Raw genomic sequence first — 22,731 nt, 5'->3', positions numbered from 1 at the left:
CTTCTTCATTTCCAATTCGTTCCATCGCCTTGCCACCCTTTCTTCTTGCCTTGCCTCTGTTTTCTGCAAAGGTTATTTTCCTGTGGGTTTATTCCCGGGTGAGCTTCTGTTTTTCCTGTGGTTTCTCCCAGCACCTTGCCAATGTCACTGAGTGGTCAGAGGCAGGGACTCCTGGGTCGTGGTTGCTAGAATGCACTTCTGGCTAAGTTATTTGACTTTGCGTCCTTCACCGTTTACGAGAGTGAAGGGAGAGCACACACTCACCTCACAGGCTCACGTGAGGAAGGGGGAGTTAAGACAGACAACTGCTCCAAGTCGAGTCACGTTGGGCACACGTTAAGGTCTGTTTGTGAATTGACAAAGGAGCGAATAATGCTGATAATAGCTCCTTTTCCTCCGGCTTTTAATTCTCTGCTTTGAGCTCTTAGATTGAGGTGCCACATTGTTTGAATTCATTTTTTTTTAATAGGATCAAAGCTTTTATCTACTTGACCACATTTTTCTGATGCCTGCGGTTTTTCTTTCTTTCTTTCTTTTTTTTAACCATTTCCTTTTCTTAGCATTTCTTTCATATGTTTCTTGTAACACATTTGAATAGACCCTGGGCTGATTCCCTTTTTTGATTACCACTCCTTGCTTGATTGTTCCCTTTCAACAAGACTAACAGTCTCTGGACCAGCCTTTTGCAAGAGATAACCCTGGGCAGGGCCAGCCCGAGTTTCAGACAAGGGAACTTTCTCTGTGTGATCTTAGCACTGCGTTATTTCAGAAATCAGCAGTGTCGGATTAGGTACTGTGTGGAGTCTCTCCTCCTCATCCTCTTCAACATGTCACCCCACTCAACGACTGTGACACTCACTTATTCTGTGATATCTGTCAGTTGCTGATATCAAATGGCAGACCAGCCCCTGCCATACGTTCCGCTCCTCCTTTTCCTCCCTCTTTCTCTCGATTCTTCTGCCTTAGCCTCCCAAGTCCTAGGATTACAAGCATATACCACCACACCCACCTAAAGTCTGTTTATTTTTTGCAGTATAACTGGAGAGCAAACCCAGGGCCTTGTGCCTCCTGAGCAAGCATCCCAGCACCGAGCACTGTCCCCAGCCACTGTTGCTGGGTTACATTATTTGCTCTTGGTGACTGCCTGGCTTTCTTGGTTTGTGAGAGGGCAGAGCCCTGGTGGTACCCATTCCCAGTAGTATTCATGAGATCTCAGACCCCAGGCCATAACCCCACTGATAAGTGAGGTCTCAGGGGACATAGAAGGCAACTGCGAGTCACCCGCCACTGGTAAAGCCACCTCTCCTATAGTGTGAAGCTGACGGTGTCCTGGTTTTATCTACTCATTCGCAGATTCTCATCCTGTGCAAGCTGAAGTAACACATTTTACTGCCTCCTTATTGGGCTTATAGACTTCACACATGCAAAGAAAAGCATCCCAGCATTAATGGAAGAGTCAAGACAAGTCAGGCACCATGAGTGACTAGTAGTGGAAAACGTATATTTCCCCTACTGACTGGTAGATCCTGAGTTGGCTAACCTTGGCATTGTCAGAACCAGAAGTTCCACTAGGCTGGGTAACAATCAGATTAGAAATGTATAAATGTCTCCTTAATGAAAACAGAAAATACAGGTGATTAGGGAAATGGCTCAATCAATAAAGGGCTCACTGTGTATCCATGAGGATCTGGGTGTGATCCCTGGGACCCAGGCAAGAACGCCAAGCATGACGGTGTTTGCTTATAATTATAGTATTGGGGAGGAGGACAGAGATGGATCCCGGGGCTGACTCACTGGACCACTCAAAAAAAAAAAAAAAAAAAGTTGGCATGAACAACACGTAAGGAATGACACAGACAGTTGGCATCTAGCCACCCTCTGCCCAACCCCTGCCACCATGTCTAGCCTCACATTCATATGCGCATACTGAAAGACGAGACAATGACATTTGAGCCTGCCTGGCTCTTCTTTCCTGTACCCAAGCACACCAGTCAATGACCCAAGCCACCCACAGCGTGTACAGAACCATTTGTGCCCAAGGTGAGGACCTGCCTTGCCAATGCAGGAATCCACTTGCCCTACAGAAGCTGCAGGTGTGTCCCAGGAGGACTCCAGAGGAAGAAAACCTCCGCCTCAAAGTCACTTCTTTACACACTACGTGGCTGTCAAAGAAACTGCAAACAGAGGCCCCAGAGAAGGCTGTGAAGACGGAAACCCACCCCCTCCACCTCCATCTCCCCCGAGTCACCAGACAGGAGAAGAGCCAATCGAACCTGAAGGGCAAATAGAGCTTGAATGTGAATTCTCTTCTTGGCAGTTTCAAGAAATGGTCCTCACGCATCATCACTGGTTCTGAGTTCCCCAGATCTCCTAGAGTGACAGCGATCAAAACTGATTTGGGGAATTTTACCCACAAATTAAATTTACTGGCCCCCCCTCCCCCAATATGAAAGCTCAGTGACTTTGGCTGGCTGCCAGTGAGGAGATGGGAGGGTTTGAGGCACGACACGGAAAAGACAAATCGAAGAGGCGTTTGACCATCAGGCATGATAGAAAAGCTGAAGCAGGGGCTGCAGATGCGGTTCAGCTGTGAGCCAGACTGGGCGGGGCTGCTCTGGGGCTTGACAGTTCCATTTCTAAGCAGGCTTGTGCCTTGCAAGTTTGCAGACTTTCTATGTGCGTGCGTGCATGCTCAGGCCAGTATATGGATTTTCCCAGGCAGCCACACTGCCTACGATGTTTTTAGGAGAACTTTTGGTGAATGCCCTGGGCTGTACTCATATTTTCCTCCAGGAGAAAGCCTGCCTGGGTCCAGCCTGTAGCTGTTCTCTCCTGACTACTTGCTGCCTCTGCAGATGCCTGCTCCCTGCCCTTTGGCAGATATTGCTTCTCTGGGTGCCAGGAGGATTTCCCAGCAGAGGCAGGTACAAAGCAGGTGGCTGGGCTCCGTGGGTAGGGCTGGGATCTGGTCTTGCCTACATACGTGCAGAGGCCACCCCACACACCTACTTTTCCAGACCATCTTGTAGTTCAGTCCACTCCTTGTGTAACATGAGTGGATGTTGGATGTAAAAAGCAAAATCGTTTTTTGCTTTTTTTTTTTTTTTTTTTAACTAAGCTTCATTATATATAGTCCTGGGTCCCTTACTAATAACTCAGTTTGGGTTGTGCAGCGGGCTGTCTAACTGTCCTGATGCCTCTAACGCAGGTGGTTCATGGACTACACGCTGATGAACAAACCCTAGTGGACGAGGCAGTGCAAGTGCTAAGAGGATTAGACGTATCTTGGTAATGTGAAAATGAATGTGCTTCTTTCCCTCGCCCCATTTTTTTGCTAACCACTGGCTGAGATGTAGACGTGATGGCCAAATCCAGACTAACCAGTTAGAATTCAGAAATGGAAAACATGGTTGTACTTAGGGTCGTCTCGGGAATGTTAGGTGAGCCGGTATATGAGCCACAAAGCTCCCCTCAGCAAAAATTTGAAAACCAGGAATAGCTTCTCCCCGTCAACTTGCTTGCCCATTTTTAAGTTCATCTTAGCGAGTTCTCTTGAGGGTTGAAACTATGTAATATATTCCTTTGGGCTCCACAGTGCTAAGGCGTAGTGCATCATCAATAAATGTAATGCTGTGAGAAGTGACAGAGCATGACCCACTTAAGAGTGGCTTTGGAGACGCTTGCCAAGGCTTCTTGTTTGCTGTCTGGTACTGTGTGACTTTGGATAACCTGTGGGGTTTTATTTGTTTCTTCATGGGTAAACATGGGATGGTAATAACACATACAAGACTGGACAGATGCATTCACCAATGGTATGCACAGTGTCTGTATATGGTAAGCACGGAAGCTCTGTCATCGCTACTGGACTTGTCATGACAGTGATGACAACGGAAACTCTATGGTAGGATCCAAATGGACTGTACTAACCCTGAGCATCCTTTTGGAGTCAGTGGACCTGGGTAGTGCATTGTTTATTCTGAAGCAGAAGCAATGATCCAACTGTTCTAGAGGATATTTCATCTGCTTGACATTGTGTATTTCTCAAAGGAACATATTTACAAGGTAGCGGCCCATTGAAAAGCATTGCACGGAGGAAAAGCAAATCCCTCCAAACAGGCCCGTTCTCTCCATACTTCATGGTAGGACTTATCCATGGAGCCCTTTTTTTTTTTTTAACCCCTTTTCACTGAATGTTAATATATTATCTATGTAGGGCAATTTTATTTTTGTAAAAGAAGTGTTATTTCCTCCAATCTTCAAAGTTCTTCCGACTTCCAATAGGAAGGTGTCTCCAGTTTGGCTCTGAGAAGTTGTCTTCTTCTTTCTCCCTTTGGACCTTGATGCCCCACGTTGCAGTAGTGACTTTTCAGCAGATGCCAGCTTTTCACACACCCAGGAACCAAGGCCTGAGCTATAAATGTGGGTCACCAAAGCTCACGGCAGCTCACACCGACTGTTAAGGAACTGCAGGTTTCGTTGTTACTCTTTCAACCTTCCTGTAGGTTTGAAAATTCACAGTAGAAAGTTGGGGGTGAAAGAAGGGTGGAGGAAAAACCGAGGAGCAGGGCCTACAGTTTCTTTAGTTTAATTTTAAGCAACTATTATTCTTCATAATGTAGAAATTATGAAAGCCATGCCAAATAACAGCACAGAGGAAAAAAAAAATCAAACGATTGCTAAGGCTCCTCAAACTCCGGTTGCTGCAGGCACACAAGACACAAAGGGCTTCACAGCTGCTGACTGGGCTTTTAGGAAGCACATCTCCCAGTAAATAGCACCCATTCACCTGCCGTGACCCAGTCCAAACAGGGCCTCCGTGGCCTCTTCCAAATGGGAACTTAACCCGAGGATACAATGATGACCAGAAACATGTTTTCCACATACGGAGAAGCCATGTTAAGACTAAAGTCAACCGCAGACGATAAAGCTAAGCTCAGAGGGCCCAGTGCATGATGGGAACTACCATTTAGAGGTCGAGACCATGAGATCCAGTTGGGGGTGGGGGTAATGTCACAGCAACAATTGAATTAGGCAAATAACATTTTTAGGATTTTATTTTGGATCAAATTATCTTCATCACTTAAAAACAAACCTTGGAGATGCTTTCTAGCTCTGAGCTTTTTCTTGAACTACCTGCTGACAGCTGCACTTGGGCCATACAAACCTTAGATTTTAAAGTGAACTCCTGTTCTCCTGAGAAACTTGTTCCCTGCCATATTCGCCATTTCAGTTGATGAAGCATCTCCCAGCAGCTCAAGATTGAAGCTAGGGAGTTATCGCTGGTTTTTGTTGTTGTTGTTGTTTTGTTTTTCCTAACACACTGCCATCTAAAAACAGGACACGGCTCAACTTTCTGCAACACACAGACTTTAACTGCTGGTCACCATCTCTACTGAGCCCAGCACGTCCAACCTCACATGGTCTGTCTGTACCCGGCCTCCTAATTCATCTCCTCCCTGATTTATGCCCCTGAGCACAATGTAGCCATCAAAGGGCTTCTCAGCTTCCTCCCAGATCATGGTCTCATTACTTTTGGAATCATGAAGGACTTTGCCACGACTTAAAAGCCTCTTTAGGTAAAGGATGTCTCTACCACTTCAGCTCCTTCTACCTGCTCTGCTCATCTCATCACCCACCCTAATGTGCCATCCTGTAAGTACCCTTGCTGACAGTCTAGCATTGTCCACACTCCCTTCACATGGAACACGAGGCCTCATACATCTGCATAGCCAACTCCCTCATTTCCCCAGACATCTGTTCATGTCTCCTATCAGGTCTTCCTAAAATTATAATTTTCCCTTCCCCTGTGACATTTGCCATCAATAAACTGTTGGCACATCTCCCGTGGGGTTCAAGCCCTGCACACTGCCTTGCTCTATTCCTGTATCAGAAGCTCCCTTCTCATACAACAGAACGCTTAATGAATAGACCATTCGCAACTTTCCCAACACATTTCCTTTTTTGCCTGAACTACACTGAAATTGTCCATATTGGTGAATATTTATACCTGGTTACACACCTCTTACTAAAGCGTATCAGGTTAAACGACTTTTCCTTCTATTTCCCCATCTTCTGACCATTTATTTCCCATTAAAATTTCAGCAATATTTAAAAAATTCAATTCTCCTTCATCATCTTGTTGTACTAGGACCACAGTCGTCGCGGATTTTATTCAGTTGATAATTAATATTTGAAGGCCATGAAACATTCATCAACCCCAAACTATAGCTCTCATCCTCAGAGAAGATACCAACCAGATAGAAGGCTCCAACTTTGTAGTTTCTCCTTCCTGCTATTCCAATTTGGTCTCAGGTGGTCTTCTACCATCAGACTCACTAGAGATGAGAGAGCATGCGCACAAACCGGGTTGTCTGCTGGAGTGCTGAACAAACAGTCTTCACACCTATCTTCTTCCTTTGAGGGCACAGCTTCCTTTTGTCAGTCTACTTCATTATGGGATATGCTGGTACTTACCTAAACTTGCATTTGCCCTTATCAATATTAGCTATGCAAAACTATGAATGAGCTTACCCCCCCCCCCCAAAAAAAAGAGAGAGAGAAGCAATTCTGTACCATTGCATAGGTTTTATTTCTTCTAGGCAATAATTGGACATCTGATATTACCACAGATTCATCTATTTTCACTTCTACCTACTGACTTTACTTCTTGACATTTGTAATTTACCTTTAAGAACAGATGTTAAAGAGCTAAAAATACTTTAAAAGGGAACGTATTCCAAGAACTGTAGATCCTCACAACAACAAAAAAAATCCTATTTTGTTAATTCTATTTCTGGGTATGTAGCTATATCCACAGTAAAAAAAAAAAAAAAAAATCTTTCCAAGAAATATCTCCCCAATTAAAGGCAGCATTGTTTACAGCAGCCAAGAAGTAGCCCAAATGTCCACTGGTGGATGAGTAAACAATGTGGTTCATCTTGTGTGATGGGATGAAGTGTAATCCCAGCACTCACACTTGGGAGGCAGAGGCAGGCTGAGTCTGACGCAAGCCTGGTCTACAAAGCAAGTCCACAACAGCCAAGGTTACACAGAGAAATTCTATCTCAAAAAACCAAAATGAAAAATAAAAGAAAAAGAAAAAGAAAAAGAAAGTGGGGAATTTCTGGCACATGCTTCAACATGGATGAACCTGGAGGACACTGTGCTAAGAGAAATAGGCCAGTTGCAAGACAAATTACTGCGTCTATTTACTTGGAGGCGGCATCCAAAACAGCTAATTTATAACAGAGTGGACTGTTATTCACCATGCACTGGGGGAAGGAGTTATTTGTTCCATTATGCAAGCTGCTAAACAATAAATTTTGCGCTTATCTGTATACTGAGTGGTATGTTTTGTGGGGTTTTTCCAATGTATGCATATGCCCACTACATATCCACCTTTCTGTCCAGATCTTTGATAGAGGTAGTGTAGTACAGATGTCTATACCGCATGGATGGCATTTATCCCTTACAATGTAATTTCCTTTAAAACCACACACACTTGAAAACCCTACCTTAGCATTTATTAAACATACAAACTACTTAGCATCCTAGATTACAGTCATTAGTCAGGGATGAACTATGTGGCTGACGACAATTCAGCTACTGCCTTGCTTTTATTCTTGAGGTCATCTGACTTATACCCGCCATCTCTACCAAGCCGACAACAAGCTCCAGGCTCTATTTTGTTCACCATTATTATGCATCTCTAGGGCCTAAGAAGGTACCTGAATACAGCGTATAAATATTTGGTGGATGAATATAACTGTTACTAAACACTTGGATGCAGTAGCACCCAATTATAAATCCCCCCATGCAAGTGTAGCAAGAGATATACCATAAAGGAGGCAGAATCAACTTTCAAAAAACTAATTTTAATCAAAACAAAAATTGTTGATCATTAACAAGTTTATAAAACAGTGATTTAGTTACATAAATAAATTGATATCAGTGTATCAAATCTTAATTACTTTCAACTTCATGAGCTTGTTTACATGAGTGATGAAGTACAACCATTTTTTTTTCTTTTTACCTATTATAATAAATAAAATGGAGCGCATGAAATAGTTCTTCTAAACAAAAATACCTACAAACATACCTCTACCATGTTCTCTAATGAAGGGAACAAGAGACACGGGACAACTTTTGCACCAAAACATAAAGTTGCTTTAAAAAGCACAAGGTTACAGAACCATCAGCTAAAGTAAAGACACTACACTGTAACCAAGGTTGGTATTTTAATAATATAATGAACAGTTTGGTAGTTAGATCTCCAGTTTGGTTATTTTAAAGCATTAAGACAAGGCAAGATAGAAGGCTGCTTTTGTTTTGAGTAATTCTAGAGAAAATAAAATATATTAAAAAAAAGAGAGAGAACTGAAAAAGTAGAACAGTCATACCTACACAACTTTCTGTCCTGCACAAAGTCAAAATACCTATGCAGAATAGATATATAATATATATAATGTTATCTGTGCACAAACGTTGGCTTATTAGCTCACTGCAAAGGCGTAATGTAGTATGTCAATTGTTTTGGAAAACATTTTGCGTTCTGTGTCAAAAGGGTATTTTAAGTTTCCTAGGCTAGGAGGCACGAACCTCAGTTCTGGCATACCGTATATTCTTAATGCTAAGGCTTGCTGCTCTGGCTGTGTATTGTCCCTCTTTAGTCGAGTGCCTGTTACAAGCATGTGTGGTGTAGTGGTTGTTGGTGTCTGTGTGCATACATATATATATATATATGTATACAGAGGCCGTATAGATATACATACGTATAGAATCTTCCCGCTAGACCTCAGTCCAACTACGCAGTCGGAAGGTGGCTCTGCACAGATGCCCAGCATGGAGTTCCCTGCCTGAGCCAACCCCGAAGCAAGGCGCATTTTTAGTCCTTCTGATAGGTTTTCTCTCCATTTTTTTTTTGTTTTTGTTTAAAACCAAGCTACTGCAGCTTCAAGTATTTTGCATTACATAGAATATTTTTTATAAATTAGTTAATGTTATATTTTCAATATTCAGACATATACTATAATATATATACAGTACAATAAATGCTCTCATTCTTTTTTTTTTTTAATTTTTTGGATAAATCCCTGAGAATGTATGTTGACAGTCGCTAAGTTTCCACATGCACAAGCATCGTGTGCCATGCTTCTGGACGAACAGCACTGCAAAGCCACGTGGGTCAGCCTTTTCACTATTAGTATTTCTTTTTGTTGGTTTATTAAATATGCTGAAAATGTGAAGATGAGTTACAAAGGAGTAAAGCTGAATCCATTCGAGGTACTTATCACAGGATGGAGGTGTTTTGTTTGGTTTTTAAAGCCATTTCAATTATTTTTTTTTTTTTTTTTTTGAGGCTGTGAACGTATACAGAAAACAGGAGAGCTATGTGGACTTCTGCCACTTGACAACATATACTCAGTGTAAACCAAACCTTTTCAACCTCTCTCACACAAACCAATAAAAAAGAATTAAAAACAAAAGAAAAAGGGAAAAACTTAAAAACACACAAACTTTCACAACATGACAATTTAGTCTGCAAACGCAATATAACTATACACATATAATACCGGTGTGGCTCTGTTCTTTAAGTTAAAAAGGGTACAAAGGCAGGCTCAAGTAAAAACAAACCATCCCTCCCGCCCCCACCCCCACCCCATTCATACAAGTTCTATCAACCAAACCTCTCCCGAACCAACATCATCAGTTTCTTTTTGCCTTTGTAGATTTGTTTCAGGTTGTCAATGAACTGTGTAAACTGAATGTGTCCATCATGTGCCATAAGGAAGGTCTCTCGGGCCTTGCTGAGGAACTCTATAAACTCACTATAGTGCCGAGGACTGATGTGTGTGAGCCGTGAGTGCGTTGTGTTGATATAGGCCCCAATCGTGGCATCCAAGAGTTGCCTCAAGGGGGCTTTGTCCAGTGACATGAGCTTGCCAGAGTTCCTCCTTCCATGAAGTCCCACCATGCCAGGAGTGGTCAGAGTGCATCTGCGCAAAATGTCTGACAGTACTGTTGCACACTTGACACTCTTGACCACCAGAGGTATTATAGCTGCAAGCTCATTCTTACCAAGGGAGTGACTAAGCGCACAGGCCCACAGGACGTCATTAATGGCAGGGTGTGTGTCCTGATTGTAACTCAGGTTGAGATGGGTCATGGCCAGCGTGGCCAGCTTGTAGGCCCGCATGGGGTACCCGCGGTGCTCCATGTACCGCGCTATTGTAAAGAGCTGTGTGTAGCTCATGCCGGTGGTAGCAGCATCGAGGACAATCTGGTACGCCGTCTCAAAAGCTATGTGATCCTTTTCACAGAGGGTCAGTGCAGAGAGGGCGCAGTTCTGCGGGTCCTTCATGGCGCACTGCAATGCCAGGGTCCGGGCACTGCTGGCCAGTTTTTCCTGCTGGTGGCAGTCCAGGTGGAGGCGGACTATGGTGCTGTTGGACATCACAGTGGTCGCAACAATACTTGTGGCCTCAGTGGGAGTAAAGAGCGTAAACCAGCTCTGCATGATGCTGTCCAGAGCATAGACACCTGCAAGGCACACAAACAAATCCTGTCACTACCCACAGCAAGTCTGGATACAGCCTCTGTTTGTACTTTTACAACGATGCTCGCATTGTTAACTGTCATAGAACCAGGCTAAACCAGAAATCCAAAGGTAATGTGTCTGGGAGCAGCCTTTTAGGACAGGGTTACATACACTGTTATTCTGTGGAAGCCCAGAAGGGACATGAGTTTATAATAAAGAGGCAATCCTCTCGGTGACTGGTATTTGCACTGCACTGCTTGCCATTTCAGACAATGGTTTTTTACTAATGAGTACTCACTCACTGGGGCCTCTTGTCAGTTATGCACTATACAATTGGAGGCCAAAAAAAAAAAAAAAAAGGGCAACCTTCACACAAATAGAGACTTAATATACACAGTGTGCTATGTTTAAGTTTAAAAAATACACAACACGAAACTTTAAGACCTACAATTAAGAAAATATCATCCACAATCAAGAGAAAAAGTGAGCAGATGTGGACCCGCAGATGACAGAGGTGCTGCAAACGGCCTGTACAGAAAGTCTTAAGCCACCTGTACACAGATCTCTCACCTACACAGAGTAGTGTCTACCCTGCTGCAGGGGCAGAGGCGTGGGCAGTTCTGAAAGCCACATTACCTTTATATTGTTTCAGCAACAGAGTACTTTAATAATCTAGAGATGACTTTTATGCTGAGATCAAATTCATGCTTGCCAAAATAAAATGTTCCACACGAGTGAAAAGTCAGTCAGGGTATTTGCCAGTGTCTCCTGTCAGGCTCATGGCACTCAGGGCAGTGTCTTCCCAGGGAGAGGGGTGCTTCCTTTTGTGATGCGAACAGGAAGAAAGTTTAACCAGCCCAGTTTCTACAGCCAGCCACTATCTTCTGTGCTGTGTTCTTTCTGTGGCAGAACCATTTTGTTGTTTGTTTGTTTTTTTAAATCCTGCACAGGGGAAACCATGGGCTTCGAGGGCCCTATAGGGCCCAGGTGACGGACAGTCAGAGGATTCTCTTATGGCCAGCTGCATTTCTCACATTCTTCAAAGTCCATCCAAATCACAGAAAGAGCATCCTCTCCCTTCTACTCAGATGAAGAGAAACCTCAGAGCAATGGGGTGGCTAAAGGAACTGAGACATTCTGCTTATTTACTGATTCCCTCCATTGAAAACAAGAGCCTGCAGCTGCCCACCGTGACAGTTTCGGATCTGGGTGTAACTGAAGGATGGAGCTTGGAGCAGAGCAGGGAAGCCTGGTGTGTGCTGGAAGGGAAGAGGTTTCTCACACTGTGAGATGAAACCCCACCACGAGGCTTTTCCTCCAAAAGTTACCTACCAACTTCAGTAGCACATGTCACCAGCCACCGCACCATCTCTCGCCGTCGCCAGTTGAGGGTTGACAGTGTCATTCGCATAACCTGTGAGAGCAGGGCGGCCAAATGTTTTAAAGATAGTTTTATGTCAATGGGGGAAAATCCAACTCATCCCACAGGGTAAACTACCAGGTAGATTCTATTGCAAGGGGCTGGAAAGCACTTGAATTGGAGTTTAGATCTACATGTCTGTTTGGAACTGTCCTTGGCTTCCTCCAGCTGGTCTTGCCTGGCCTGGGAAGTAAGAAGCCCACTCAGTACTTCAGGGGTCCGTTAGCCCCATGTAGCATCCCAGGAAGGGCTTCAATGTCTTTTCTTGTGTGACTCAAAGGGTGAGGTTGAAAAACTAAGCAGAGTTTGATCCATCTTCTTCCTAGCATTAGTATTCTAGGACTGGGTTTCTGAGGTTTCTTATAAATTCATTAAAAAAAAAGACAAGTGTGGGTAAAGATGTAGCCCACTCCTTCAATAACTGACTATGACAGTCACCTCAGATTTAGAGAAAAAAAAAACTACCTTTGGCATCACTGCTGATTTCTCCCCTTCCTGCATTCTATTCTGAGTTTCTAAGATGAACTTCATCCACCTCCTCATGTTCATAAAAATATCCAGTACACTTAGTACCCTAAAGCCCTAGAGAGGGCACATGGGGTGCTTGGGTTCTAGAAAGTATGAGGCAAGGGTGAGCTTTCACCAATCTGCCTTTACCCAGCATTCCAAAAGTGCAGAGAAATCACATAAATGTTTCTTTCTGCATCACATCCCCAAAGATAAGGCAACTTATGACAAAATCAGCCAAATGACAATATTTTATGTTTAAGAAAAGAAATTCTAAGCCATATTTAAAAGCAATTCCTGAGTTTTTGCTTACACAACACACCTCATGTTATAGTGGCACATGAATTTTCCACTGCATTAAACATCATTAATATATCACTGAGAGGAAGGATCGATAACTTAGAAAACAAGTCGATAATCTAATCAGGGCAGTCTAATTCCTATGCTTTGGGTAGGATCTAACTCCTTTTTAATGAACAAGAACACAAATGTTAGCACAGGTTTCATGAAGGAAGTCAAACAGGCTTTGGTTTCTGTTTTTAACAGCATTCCGTGCATGAACTGTAAGGAAGAGGACATCACCTGTGTGGTGGGCTCCAAATGCCCCTGCTGCTGTTCTGCAGCAATCTGAAATTAGAACCAGGCTGACTGGCCCTGACTTTACCCAGTTTTCTTGGTGTTATAAAATGGAGCTAGAACTGTCCGATGCAAACATCAGTAACAAATCATATTGCCTCTGAAAAGTCAACCCTCCCTACTGCACACACTAGTTTCACTTAAATCTCTGTATTTCTCCATTTATTTGCAAGAGGAATAGGATTGTTAAAGCTATACGTCAGAAAAAAGTGTCTTTAAACTTGAGGAACACATATGAGGATTCTAACTGTGTGGTTGACATAGCCCAGACTAAAACCTGGCTGAGCTCTAAAAGACAGTGCTGCCTCAAAGTCCAACACAAGCGAACTCCAAGGAGTCACTAAACAACTAAAATGAAAACGGTTCGACGAGGGCTGAGTAGCAGCAGTCGTGCCCTAAGAAGGGCTAGTCGTACCTGCAGGCCCAGCTCCAGAGACACCTTCAAAAGAGTGATGTCTGGCAAACTGTCCATAAGAGTTGCTATTTTAAATGCATCTTGGGCAAGCTTGAAGATGTGTGAGGAGGAGTGGATGTTTTTCTGGATGGATTCTAATACTGTCTCTAGCCTCCGAACATCGCCTGCAACGAACAAGGGAAAAGCAAATCAGACTGAGTCAAATGTAGGCAAAGCAACATAAGCAGAGAAAAGCCATGCAGCCACACGCAGGGGCATGCACAGAGGACAGAAGGGCACAAAACAAAATCACACGTTCATTTCACTTGGGATGCTCGTAGCTGGCACAGATAGTGTAACCAAACAATCCCATAATCACTGTATCTCATCTTCACTTGGAGATCGGCCTAGAGGCCTAGACATACCCTCAATGACTACAGGTACATATGAGCGGGGACCAACCAACACAGGAGAACAAGGGGCACTCCGAGCTTCTGCTTCTGCATTATGGTGAATATTCCAAGGACAACAAATACTGTGTTCTGTTTCTAAATCTCAACAATTTAATGTTTTCCCCCATGGGGGTGTGTGTTATACAATACGTAACATGATATAGGCAAATAAGGCAATGCCAAGCTAAAATGAGTAGCACCCATTTGCCTTAGGAGTAAAATATGACGCTAATATCTTTAAATTTTTTTTGAAATTTATTTGATAGTAATACTATGTGGAAACTTTGATTTAGAAACAACAATAAAGAGGGTTTTCTGAAGGAAAAGGAAAGAGTGTAAACCAATAAAGAGATGAGGGCTTCGGATATCACACTACCTTTGGCTGCAGTTAGCATGGTGGACGCCAGCTCACACTGCTGGGATTCAATGTGGCTCAAAGTGAACCAACGAGGGTATCGGTTGGGAACGACTGATGCAATGTGGTGGGGGCGGGTGAGGTCTCCTGTTGGAGCAGTAGATTCCAATACTAGTAACCTGCAAGGAGAAGGTAAGTAAGAGTCAGTCGCTGAGGCGCAGTTTGTCCACTGCCCTGGCTACCGTGACTGGCCAGAGGTGGCCAGCATCGAAGGCAGACGCTTATGGAGATGGACGCTGTTTGAGGTTTGAGTTCACAGCTCACTTCCTGCAGCACTGAGAAAACTGCATGGCATTCAGGGAAATCCAGACACAACAATTACGAAACAAGATCTCCATGTATTTTTTTTAAATCTCATTACTCATTACAAAAAAAGAATAAAATGGACATTTAAGACTGAAACTGAAACAGGCAGGGGCAGATAAAAATCTTGTTAAAACATAATGGGAAGGAAAACAAGGGCCTCCTTTTTATACACTTGTAAGTTCTAAGAGAATTCATTCCGATGACCCCAAGAATCTGAAGTTAGCCTGTGTTCTATCAAGTAGAGGCTGAACAGAACTGAATGTGAATTTAGAATGATTTCTGACTTCAATCTATGTTGACAATTGTTTATTGAAAACAAATCACATTGGTGATTTCTTCTAATAGTAAGTACCAAAGCAATCAGCAGAGTAGCGCTAACTGGAACAATGCCTTGAGAATCATCAACACACAGGCTCCCCCCAGTCCACTAGGATTAGGGACTGTGGAATAAGAGCCCTGAGAGTCAGTAGAGTCAGAGAGTGATGCTGGCCCCAGGCCTGCTCAGAAAAGTCTATGGCTCACTCACTGTTTTTATCCAGGGTCAAAGAGATGTTAGCGTTAGAAAGTGTGGCGAGGTAGAAGCTGAAGAGGTAAGGATTTGGCAGGGTTGTTACTCAGCTCTTGAAAGGGCTCAAGAGTGCCTCACTCCCTAGCCAGATGTTCTCTGCAGCTGCTGGAGCGGAAAGTAGTCAAGAGTCTGAGGAAGATGAGAAAGTAGATACAGAAGCTGCCCTTCCCCCACCGTCTCCTTCAAGTCTAGGAGGCAAGCATGCAGCTACAGCTCCCTTTTCCTTCCACGTTTCTTGGCTATCCTGGAATGTTCTGGTGCTTTATCTATGCCCCAGGCATGAGAGGCCTTCTGGGCAGCGCATGCCAAGAGTAGGTAAGAGAGAGTGGAGCAGAGGGCAGTGCCTGCTCGTACCCCTGGCTATTATTCCAGGCATTCACCAGGACCCCGGACTCTCTCACGTCATCGGACCCACACAGGAACAATGCTGCCACTTCACCCTTCAGCTTTACAGTGGGAGCAGCAACAGGACCTGGTGGCATCATGACATTTTCTTCCAGGTAGAAATCTTAGGATTAGAGTTAGCGTACAGATGAACATCTGCCCCCTCGAAGACTTTCAGCTTCTCAACATGGGAATTTAAACGCGCTCAGGAAAGTGTGCTCTAAAATATAGTTCAAATGGTATGAAGCAGTTTTATGGGGGAAACTATTGCTCATGTTAGTTATTGATTTACTTTTTGGCAACTTAAAGATCAACAGAGTACTAGAAGGTTCCTCTAATAAATCATTGATGTCTGCTGTGGTCAAAAGTGCATGTGAAATTACATAACAGCCCTGAACACTCTGTCACACAGATAGGTGCGTGCGCACGCGCGCGCGCACACACACACACACACTCACTCATTCTCTCCCCCACTCCCTGCCCCCTCTCACTCCCAAACCCTGCAATGGCAATGCTGATTAGCACATGGTACTTACACAAATATAAGAAAGATGGGAGAGTGACTTTGGAGAACTGGTAATTCTTAGGCAAGGATTCATGTGCCAATCTTCTATCAATTACAGACAAGGATAAAAAGTTTCTTATAGGATCAAACATACTCAAGCTTTAGACATATACAGGGCTTGCCTTTTGTCTACTATTATAATATACAATCTGAACTTTCCATTAAAAACACAAGAGTGATTTATTCACTAAAAAAAAGCAAAAAGGGAAAAGGCTACTGCTTTGAGAATGGCAGGTGTTCCCCTCAGCCTCTTCAAGTTGAATAGGTTACATACAAGATTTAAAAATAGGCTCTTAGGAGCACAACAAAAAGTGCCCACCGTGAGCACATTCATGATGAAAGCAATTCTTTGGTGAACTAACTTTTCAAAGGGAAGTGAGAATAAGCAAGTGAGTTGGTAAAGACCATTTTCTCTGCCATGACTGAAAATGGCGAGGAGATGGGAGCAGTGGAGCTGAGGCGAGCAGATTTTGAGAGATGCCTAACATGGACTTCTTTAACATGAGACACAGATGGCCTCCAGCTGTGCACTGATGTGCCCTGGTAACGCAGGCCTTCCAGGACTGGCACTGCAATGTTCCCACACACAGTACAAAGGTTTTCCTTAATATGATAACTTACTCTAAGGTATTTGTTATTTATCCATGTTTTTAAAAATTAAATTCTTTTTTTTAAAAACAACTGATCATTCAGGAAGAGTTAAATTGTCATCCTGTGATTAAATTGTTCTAAAGTTGTTATTTTACTTCCAAATTCTACCACGAAGAGAAAAGACTATGGTGGCCATAGTCTAACAGCAGTTAAGAAAAGGACTTTCCTCTTACTTTAAAGCAAAACAAAACACAGCAGACAGACCACCTCACAGCAGACAGGCCGCCTCACAGCAGACAGGCCGCCTCACAGCAGACAGGCCGCCTCACAGCAGACAGACCGCCTCACAGCAGACAGACCGCCTCACAATAGACAGACCGCCTCACAATAGACAGACCGCCTCATAGCAGACAGACCGCCTCACAACAACCCAGGAAGCTAAACTAGTATCTTTAGCTTCTCTGGTGCCTGTAAGAAGCAGGACTGCACATGAGGTCAGCTAATGGCCACTTCTCCCAGCGGGGAACGTGGACTGCCTCTGCTGGGCTGGGCTGTGGATACGTACCGCATTGCTCGCAGTGCAATTTTGTATGCCAATTCAGCATCATGAGGTAGGAGAGAGGTGAAGAGATACTTGGCAAATGTGTGCATTGGAACACTCTCCCGATGGATTATTTCACCTAAACCACTATATGGTCCAGCTGTGGAAGAGAACACCCATAGGTTACATTCCAAAAGAACAGTCTTAACACTGCTTACACAGATTTTAAAATTCTTTACGTAAATTCATAGCTTATCAAGTTAAGACCCGAACTAAGTAACAGCAGAAAGGAAAGCGATTCTTAGTCAAAGGCCCCTGAGGGCACAGAACCCAGTAGAGGCATCACGTGACGCAGTCCCATAGTGTTTCACTGCCAAGGCAAGAACCAGGGACCCGAGGGTCAGAGCTCACCCGCCACAAGCCCCTCCCACAAAGAGGCCATCTGAAGCACACTCCTTACTAGAATTAGAAAGTTCTTTCTCAGTACATGCTAACTGAGCATCCAGATATGGAAACACAGAAAACTGCTTAACTATGGCGCCTCCCGTCATGACCAGGACAGATACACCACGTCCAGAAAAGAGCTCAGTCTCACATGTGGGAGGACGCTGAGCCCTCAAGCACAGTCTCAGTACACTACTGTTTCTAATAAGCAGAAATGGTAATTCCATAAAGTGATTAATAAGTTACCCATTTGGTATTCAGTGTAAGCAAAAGGAAAACATTAGAATAATGGAAATGTATTCTTCTGGGCTCCAGCAGGCCAATTTTGAAAGCAAAATCACATTTAAGTTGTCAAAACTCATTTCTTAGTAAATTCTGACAGGTGCAGTGGCAGCACTGGTCCCCTGTGTGCTCCCCAAATGCTTCTCTCTGAGGAAGCACAGACTTCAGATTTGAAAGGAACTACAGTGGTTAGTTCTACCACTCAGCACTTAGGTTTAGTTACTGTGAAGTGTTTAATAAATTGCTTTCCATGTCACCTTTGGGTAACATTTGTTTCATGATTTCTAGAATTATGAGCCATGACACTACTACTCAGAGGACACAATACATTTGTTTTCCATGAGAAAAACCAGTCTGTAAAAGAATTTAGAACGCAAGAAATGCAGTTCTGAAGAAATGGTGAGACAAGCTTACTGAACTCATTTTTGGGTAGGAACATGATACATTCTAGAAAGATCTAAAAGTAATTTTGTAATAAAATGTTCAGATTAGTATTTTTAAGTTATTCACTACTTAAATATTTTGAAAATCATAAAAATTTCATATTTTAATCTTAAACCATGACCAATGCCAAAATTCTAACTTTGTCAAAAATACTAATCTTCCTAAGACATCTCAAAATGGTTAGTAATACAGTATTTGTCAAAAGCAGATATACTGTTAGACATGTACCCTTTGTTCACAAAGCAAGTTACATTACTGAAGTCACTGTGATGAACTAAATGTGTATTAATCTCCAAACTCATATACTAAAACTCCTATCCCAATGTGAACATATGTTGAGACACAGATTGATTCTATGAAAACACACACTTAAATGAGGTCCTAGAGCAGGGCCTCGGCTATGAACTCTTCAAGCTATAATAATAACTAGCTGGGCAAAATGTGCTCAGCCACTGGTCCAACTGTGGCACAAATGTCATGGGAGTAAACAACCACTTTCTGATTACATTTAAGGCATGCTCCACAAGTTGAAACCCAAATCTGGGTCTGAGAGCCTGTGCCTAGACAGGGTCATGGCCCCGGGCAAGAGCCTACTATTATTACTCTACTAAGTGGGCCTGATATTAATCAACTCCCAATGACATCATTACAACCACAGGTTAGTGCATCATTCAGCCCTCACCACAGAAGCTTCTTTTTGAAGTGGGTGGCAATTAAGAGAGACCCACAGCTGGTCAAACTGAGGGAAGCAAAGGACTGCAATGATCAGCCCTAAATGGACATATATATCATCCCCTTCCTGCTAAGAATTAGGGGCCACTGTGGAAGATGGGGCAGAAAGACAGAGCCAGAGGCAGTGACGATACAAAGACACAGCTTTCTGGACACAGCAGCTAGCTGCGCATGAGAACTCACAGCAGCTATGACAGCAACTTGGGAAGCTCAAGCCAGATGCAATTCCAGCACGGAGGAAGGGAGAGAAGAGTGGTATGAGTTCCAGCCCTGACTGAAAGGCTATTAGCAGCTCGCAGCTGCTGGGAGAGGGAGAGTCTGTTTCTTGCAGGGTGTGGCTCCTGGTAGGTTCACCATGCTCCAACGGAAGGCAATGCATCCAAGAGCATATATGAGCAGCACGAATTGTTGTTGTTGTTGTTGTTAAAGACGACACAAAGTTGGGTGGGTAGAAAAGTGGGGCAGGGATCTGGGAGAAGTTGAAGGAGAGAGAGAAAAAGGGGAGGCCAAATAGATTGTTCTATCTTTGTCGAGTAAGTCACACCAGGAACACAGCCCTCTTGAGAAACAGAACTGGCCAACACCTTGGCCTTGAATTCCAGTCTCTGTGAATTTCCAAAACACTGTGAGAAAGAAATAAATGCCTACTGCCTATATGACCTGCCTATCTCATGCTGGCATAGCACCCAGGTGACTCAACCACCCAGCTCCATTCTACTTCACGACAAATTACAGCCATCTACCCTGCAGACTACCCTTGTTCCTCACTCCTCCATCCCCTTTCAACGGTTCCCTTTAAAGCACTAAGTTACCTTTTTACTATTCAGAGAGAGCCAAATGCACACTCAACAAGTACTGACGGTGACAATAATCCCTGAATTCATGTGCACTAAATAATAAAGCCCTGACCCTTGGCACAAAGCAACCAGTGCCGTGGCCAGGGAAGTCACACTCGGCAACAAGATAGTAGTTACTCTTCCCAGGCGTGTAGCTCTGTGAGCAAATCCCTGACTCTGTAAGAACAGGAACACATGGAGGATTCCATGAGCTCATGTAATCAACTCAATACTCTTGTTATGTTTAGCATGTGTAGAAATAGCGCCCTGCCGCCTTGTGACTGCTCCAGTCCTATACTGGCTACTCTTGGGCACTAGAGGGACAAGGCAGGGGGCGTGGGCAGAGGTAAGTCAGAGCCTCTCCTTAGATAGGGCACTTATAAAAAAACAAAAGTTTGGTAAGAGTGAACTAATTAACAACTAAGTTTAAAAAAATCAAACAAACAAAACCAACCCCCTAAAACCCCCCAAATGTTGAATAACAAACACAGAGAGACATATGATAAGGACAGCACACACTATCAGCTGGAAAAACTGCAAGTCCTCTTTCATATATAAAAGCAATCAAAGTCAGGACAAACCATGACTACACTGAAAAGACACTTGTGGCCAATGATGTTGCTTATACACCAAAAGGGATTATGTGGAAGGAAACTACTAAAAAATAAAAAAGCAGTTACACAATCAGGAATAGTCTTGAAAATAGCCAGGCCAGGCCTTTTATCTCTGTATATTAATAAATAAATAACAGTCAGCAATGATGAACTAGAGAATACTTCAAAATTTAAAATGGGATTCCTCCCCCAAGGTGAGGAGTCATATTAAGGCTTACTTTAAGAATATTTCCCTTTTAAATGTATAATATAGTTGAAAAAAATCTCTTAAATAGATCTTTAGTTTTGCACAAATTAAAGAGATTTAAAAATAGTAAATTCTCTAAAGTGTGTAGCAGTCCATGATGTAAAATATCAATACTAGCCTATCATAGGAAAATCCATGATCACAGTACACATCTCCAAGAGAAGCAATGTCTATCAATAAGAACTAAGTTTGCACACACTAAGTTATACTTATTACACTTACCTTTCTCAGGAAACATATCTCAACAACAGTGCCAGCCCAAAGGTAAGTTTAGGATCTTTAATCCTAGATCTTACAAAAATCAAGAAAATTGGCCTGTGCTTTTTATAGTCTATGAAGCCTTTCCTTGGTGAAGCTCTGCCTAACGAACGCTGTGACATTACGACAGAACAGGAGAAACCACTGCTGTAGCTTTCTTTGTTGGCAACTGCACATGATGCTAAGAGGCCACGTGTCCTGTAGAGGCAATAAAGCTACAGGAGTGCTGCACAGTTCCCACCTTATTATTTACTTGGCCAAGCACACAGGAACATGGGTACCAATAACAGTTCCCTAAGTATCAACATTGCATTACCTCAGGAACAATACAGCCTGAATAAAAATAGCCCATTACAAAGCAAGTGACATTAAATGGGGCTCATTTCAAACAAGCTGTCCTACACGACAACCTAAATCAAGCAATAAAAAATTAAACATCTTTACTTAAAGTCGGCTGACAGGTTTCTTAGTGAGCATGTCTCAATGCTCTGTGACTATCTTACCACGCTCTATGCATCCACAGAACAAAGATTAGTGCATAAAGCAGGCCCCTTCATCTTGTTACCTTCTAACAGGAAGACTGCTTGCTTGCGAAAAATTTTCACCAGTGTGTCATCCAATTCGATTTCCTGAAGCTTAGAAATGAGTTGCTCCTCGTTCCGGCAAACTTTTTCTTGTGTGTACAGCCCGTCGGGCATGATCCGCTGCTGGCCCAGGCCTATCAGGGCTGCCTCCACAGCCAGTGTCACATAGGACTCCCCTTCTTCTAAGAACTTGTGCGCAGGCAGATGGTGGTATTCCAGGGACTTGCACTGTCCCACGTTTTCTATAAAACATCATAAAGAATGTATGGAAGTTACATCTGCTGCTGACAGGCACAAACTGTATGTTCTAATTAGTATCAGTGAATGAACTTACTTAATTCTGAGAAAGTCAGGACATCCACTTTCTATGTGAAGACGGATACCTTGTTAGTGTATTTTAAGCAGTAGCTATGGATAGTAAGATGTGTGTGTTTTGTGGGTAGTAATATTTTGTTTTATTTTGTTTTGTCTGTAGTAAATATGGTACTAAGGATATGGAAGTGCAATAAGGAGTGGGAAAAGATTTTAATTAAATAAAAGTAAAATTATATACTACCAGGGTTATTAAGACTTGTTACATTGTATAACCAATATGTGCTAATAATAAAAAGTTAATTTTAAAAATTGCATGACTATAATGGTACATTTTTAAGATTAGCATAAAAATGTTTCCATACTGTTACTGTAATAGTAACATTTCCAGCAAAATCAGTAAAGAATACAGAATATGTAACTCAACTTCAGGGTCCTTTTGTTAACCAAGTCAGTCAACACCAGGGAAGCATTCTCCTGTCTCTGTTTGGGAGTGTCAATTTGAAATTGTAACTTCAGCCATCTAACTCTCAGGGAAACATGAATGTGGCCTCACACCTGTCACCTTCCTGACAGAACCTGGATCACCCTCAACTCAGGAAGGCAAGCACTAGGGCAATGCTGAGATGGATGAAATAATCAACCCTGCTTCACAGGACTAA

General features: G+C 43.0%; 1 protein-coding gene across 1 annotated transcript in view; it reads right to left on the bottom strand.

Annotated features, from left to right (window-relative positions):
- Nucleotides 1-7,856: 7,856 nt before the first annotated feature.
- Nucleotides 7,857-22,731, bottom strand: part of Zswim6 (zinc finger SWIM-type containing 6) — a 171,101-nt gene continuing 156,226 nt past the window's right edge. Inside the window, exons 9-14 of the mRNA XM_051172422.1 lie at nucleotides 21,739-21,999; nucleotides 17,341-17,476; nucleotides 14,323-14,480; nucleotides 13,516-13,679; nucleotides 11,870-11,951; nucleotides 7,857-10,539 (exon numbers count right to left, since the gene is read on the bottom strand). Of these exons, the coding sequence (XP_051028379.1) occupies nucleotides 9,677-10,539; nucleotides 11,870-11,951; nucleotides 13,516-13,679; nucleotides 14,323-14,480; nucleotides 17,341-17,476; nucleotides 21,739-21,999 (1,664 nt within the window). The 3' untranslated portion in view covers nucleotides 7,857-9,676. The remainder of the gene's footprint in view (nucleotides 10,540-11,869; nucleotides 11,952-13,515; nucleotides 13,680-14,322; nucleotides 14,481-17,340; nucleotides 17,477-21,738; nucleotides 22,000-22,731) is intronic.

Source organism: Acomys russatus, chromosome 30, assembly GCF_903995435.1.
Source record: "Acomys russatus chromosome 30, mAcoRus1.1, whole genome shotgun sequence".
Lineage (NCBI taxonomy): Eukaryota > Metazoa > Chordata > Mammalia > Rodentia > Muridae > Acomys > Acomys russatus.
The sequence above is the reverse complement of the archived record's forward strand: the minus strand, read 5'-3'. Positions and strand labels throughout refer to the sequence as shown.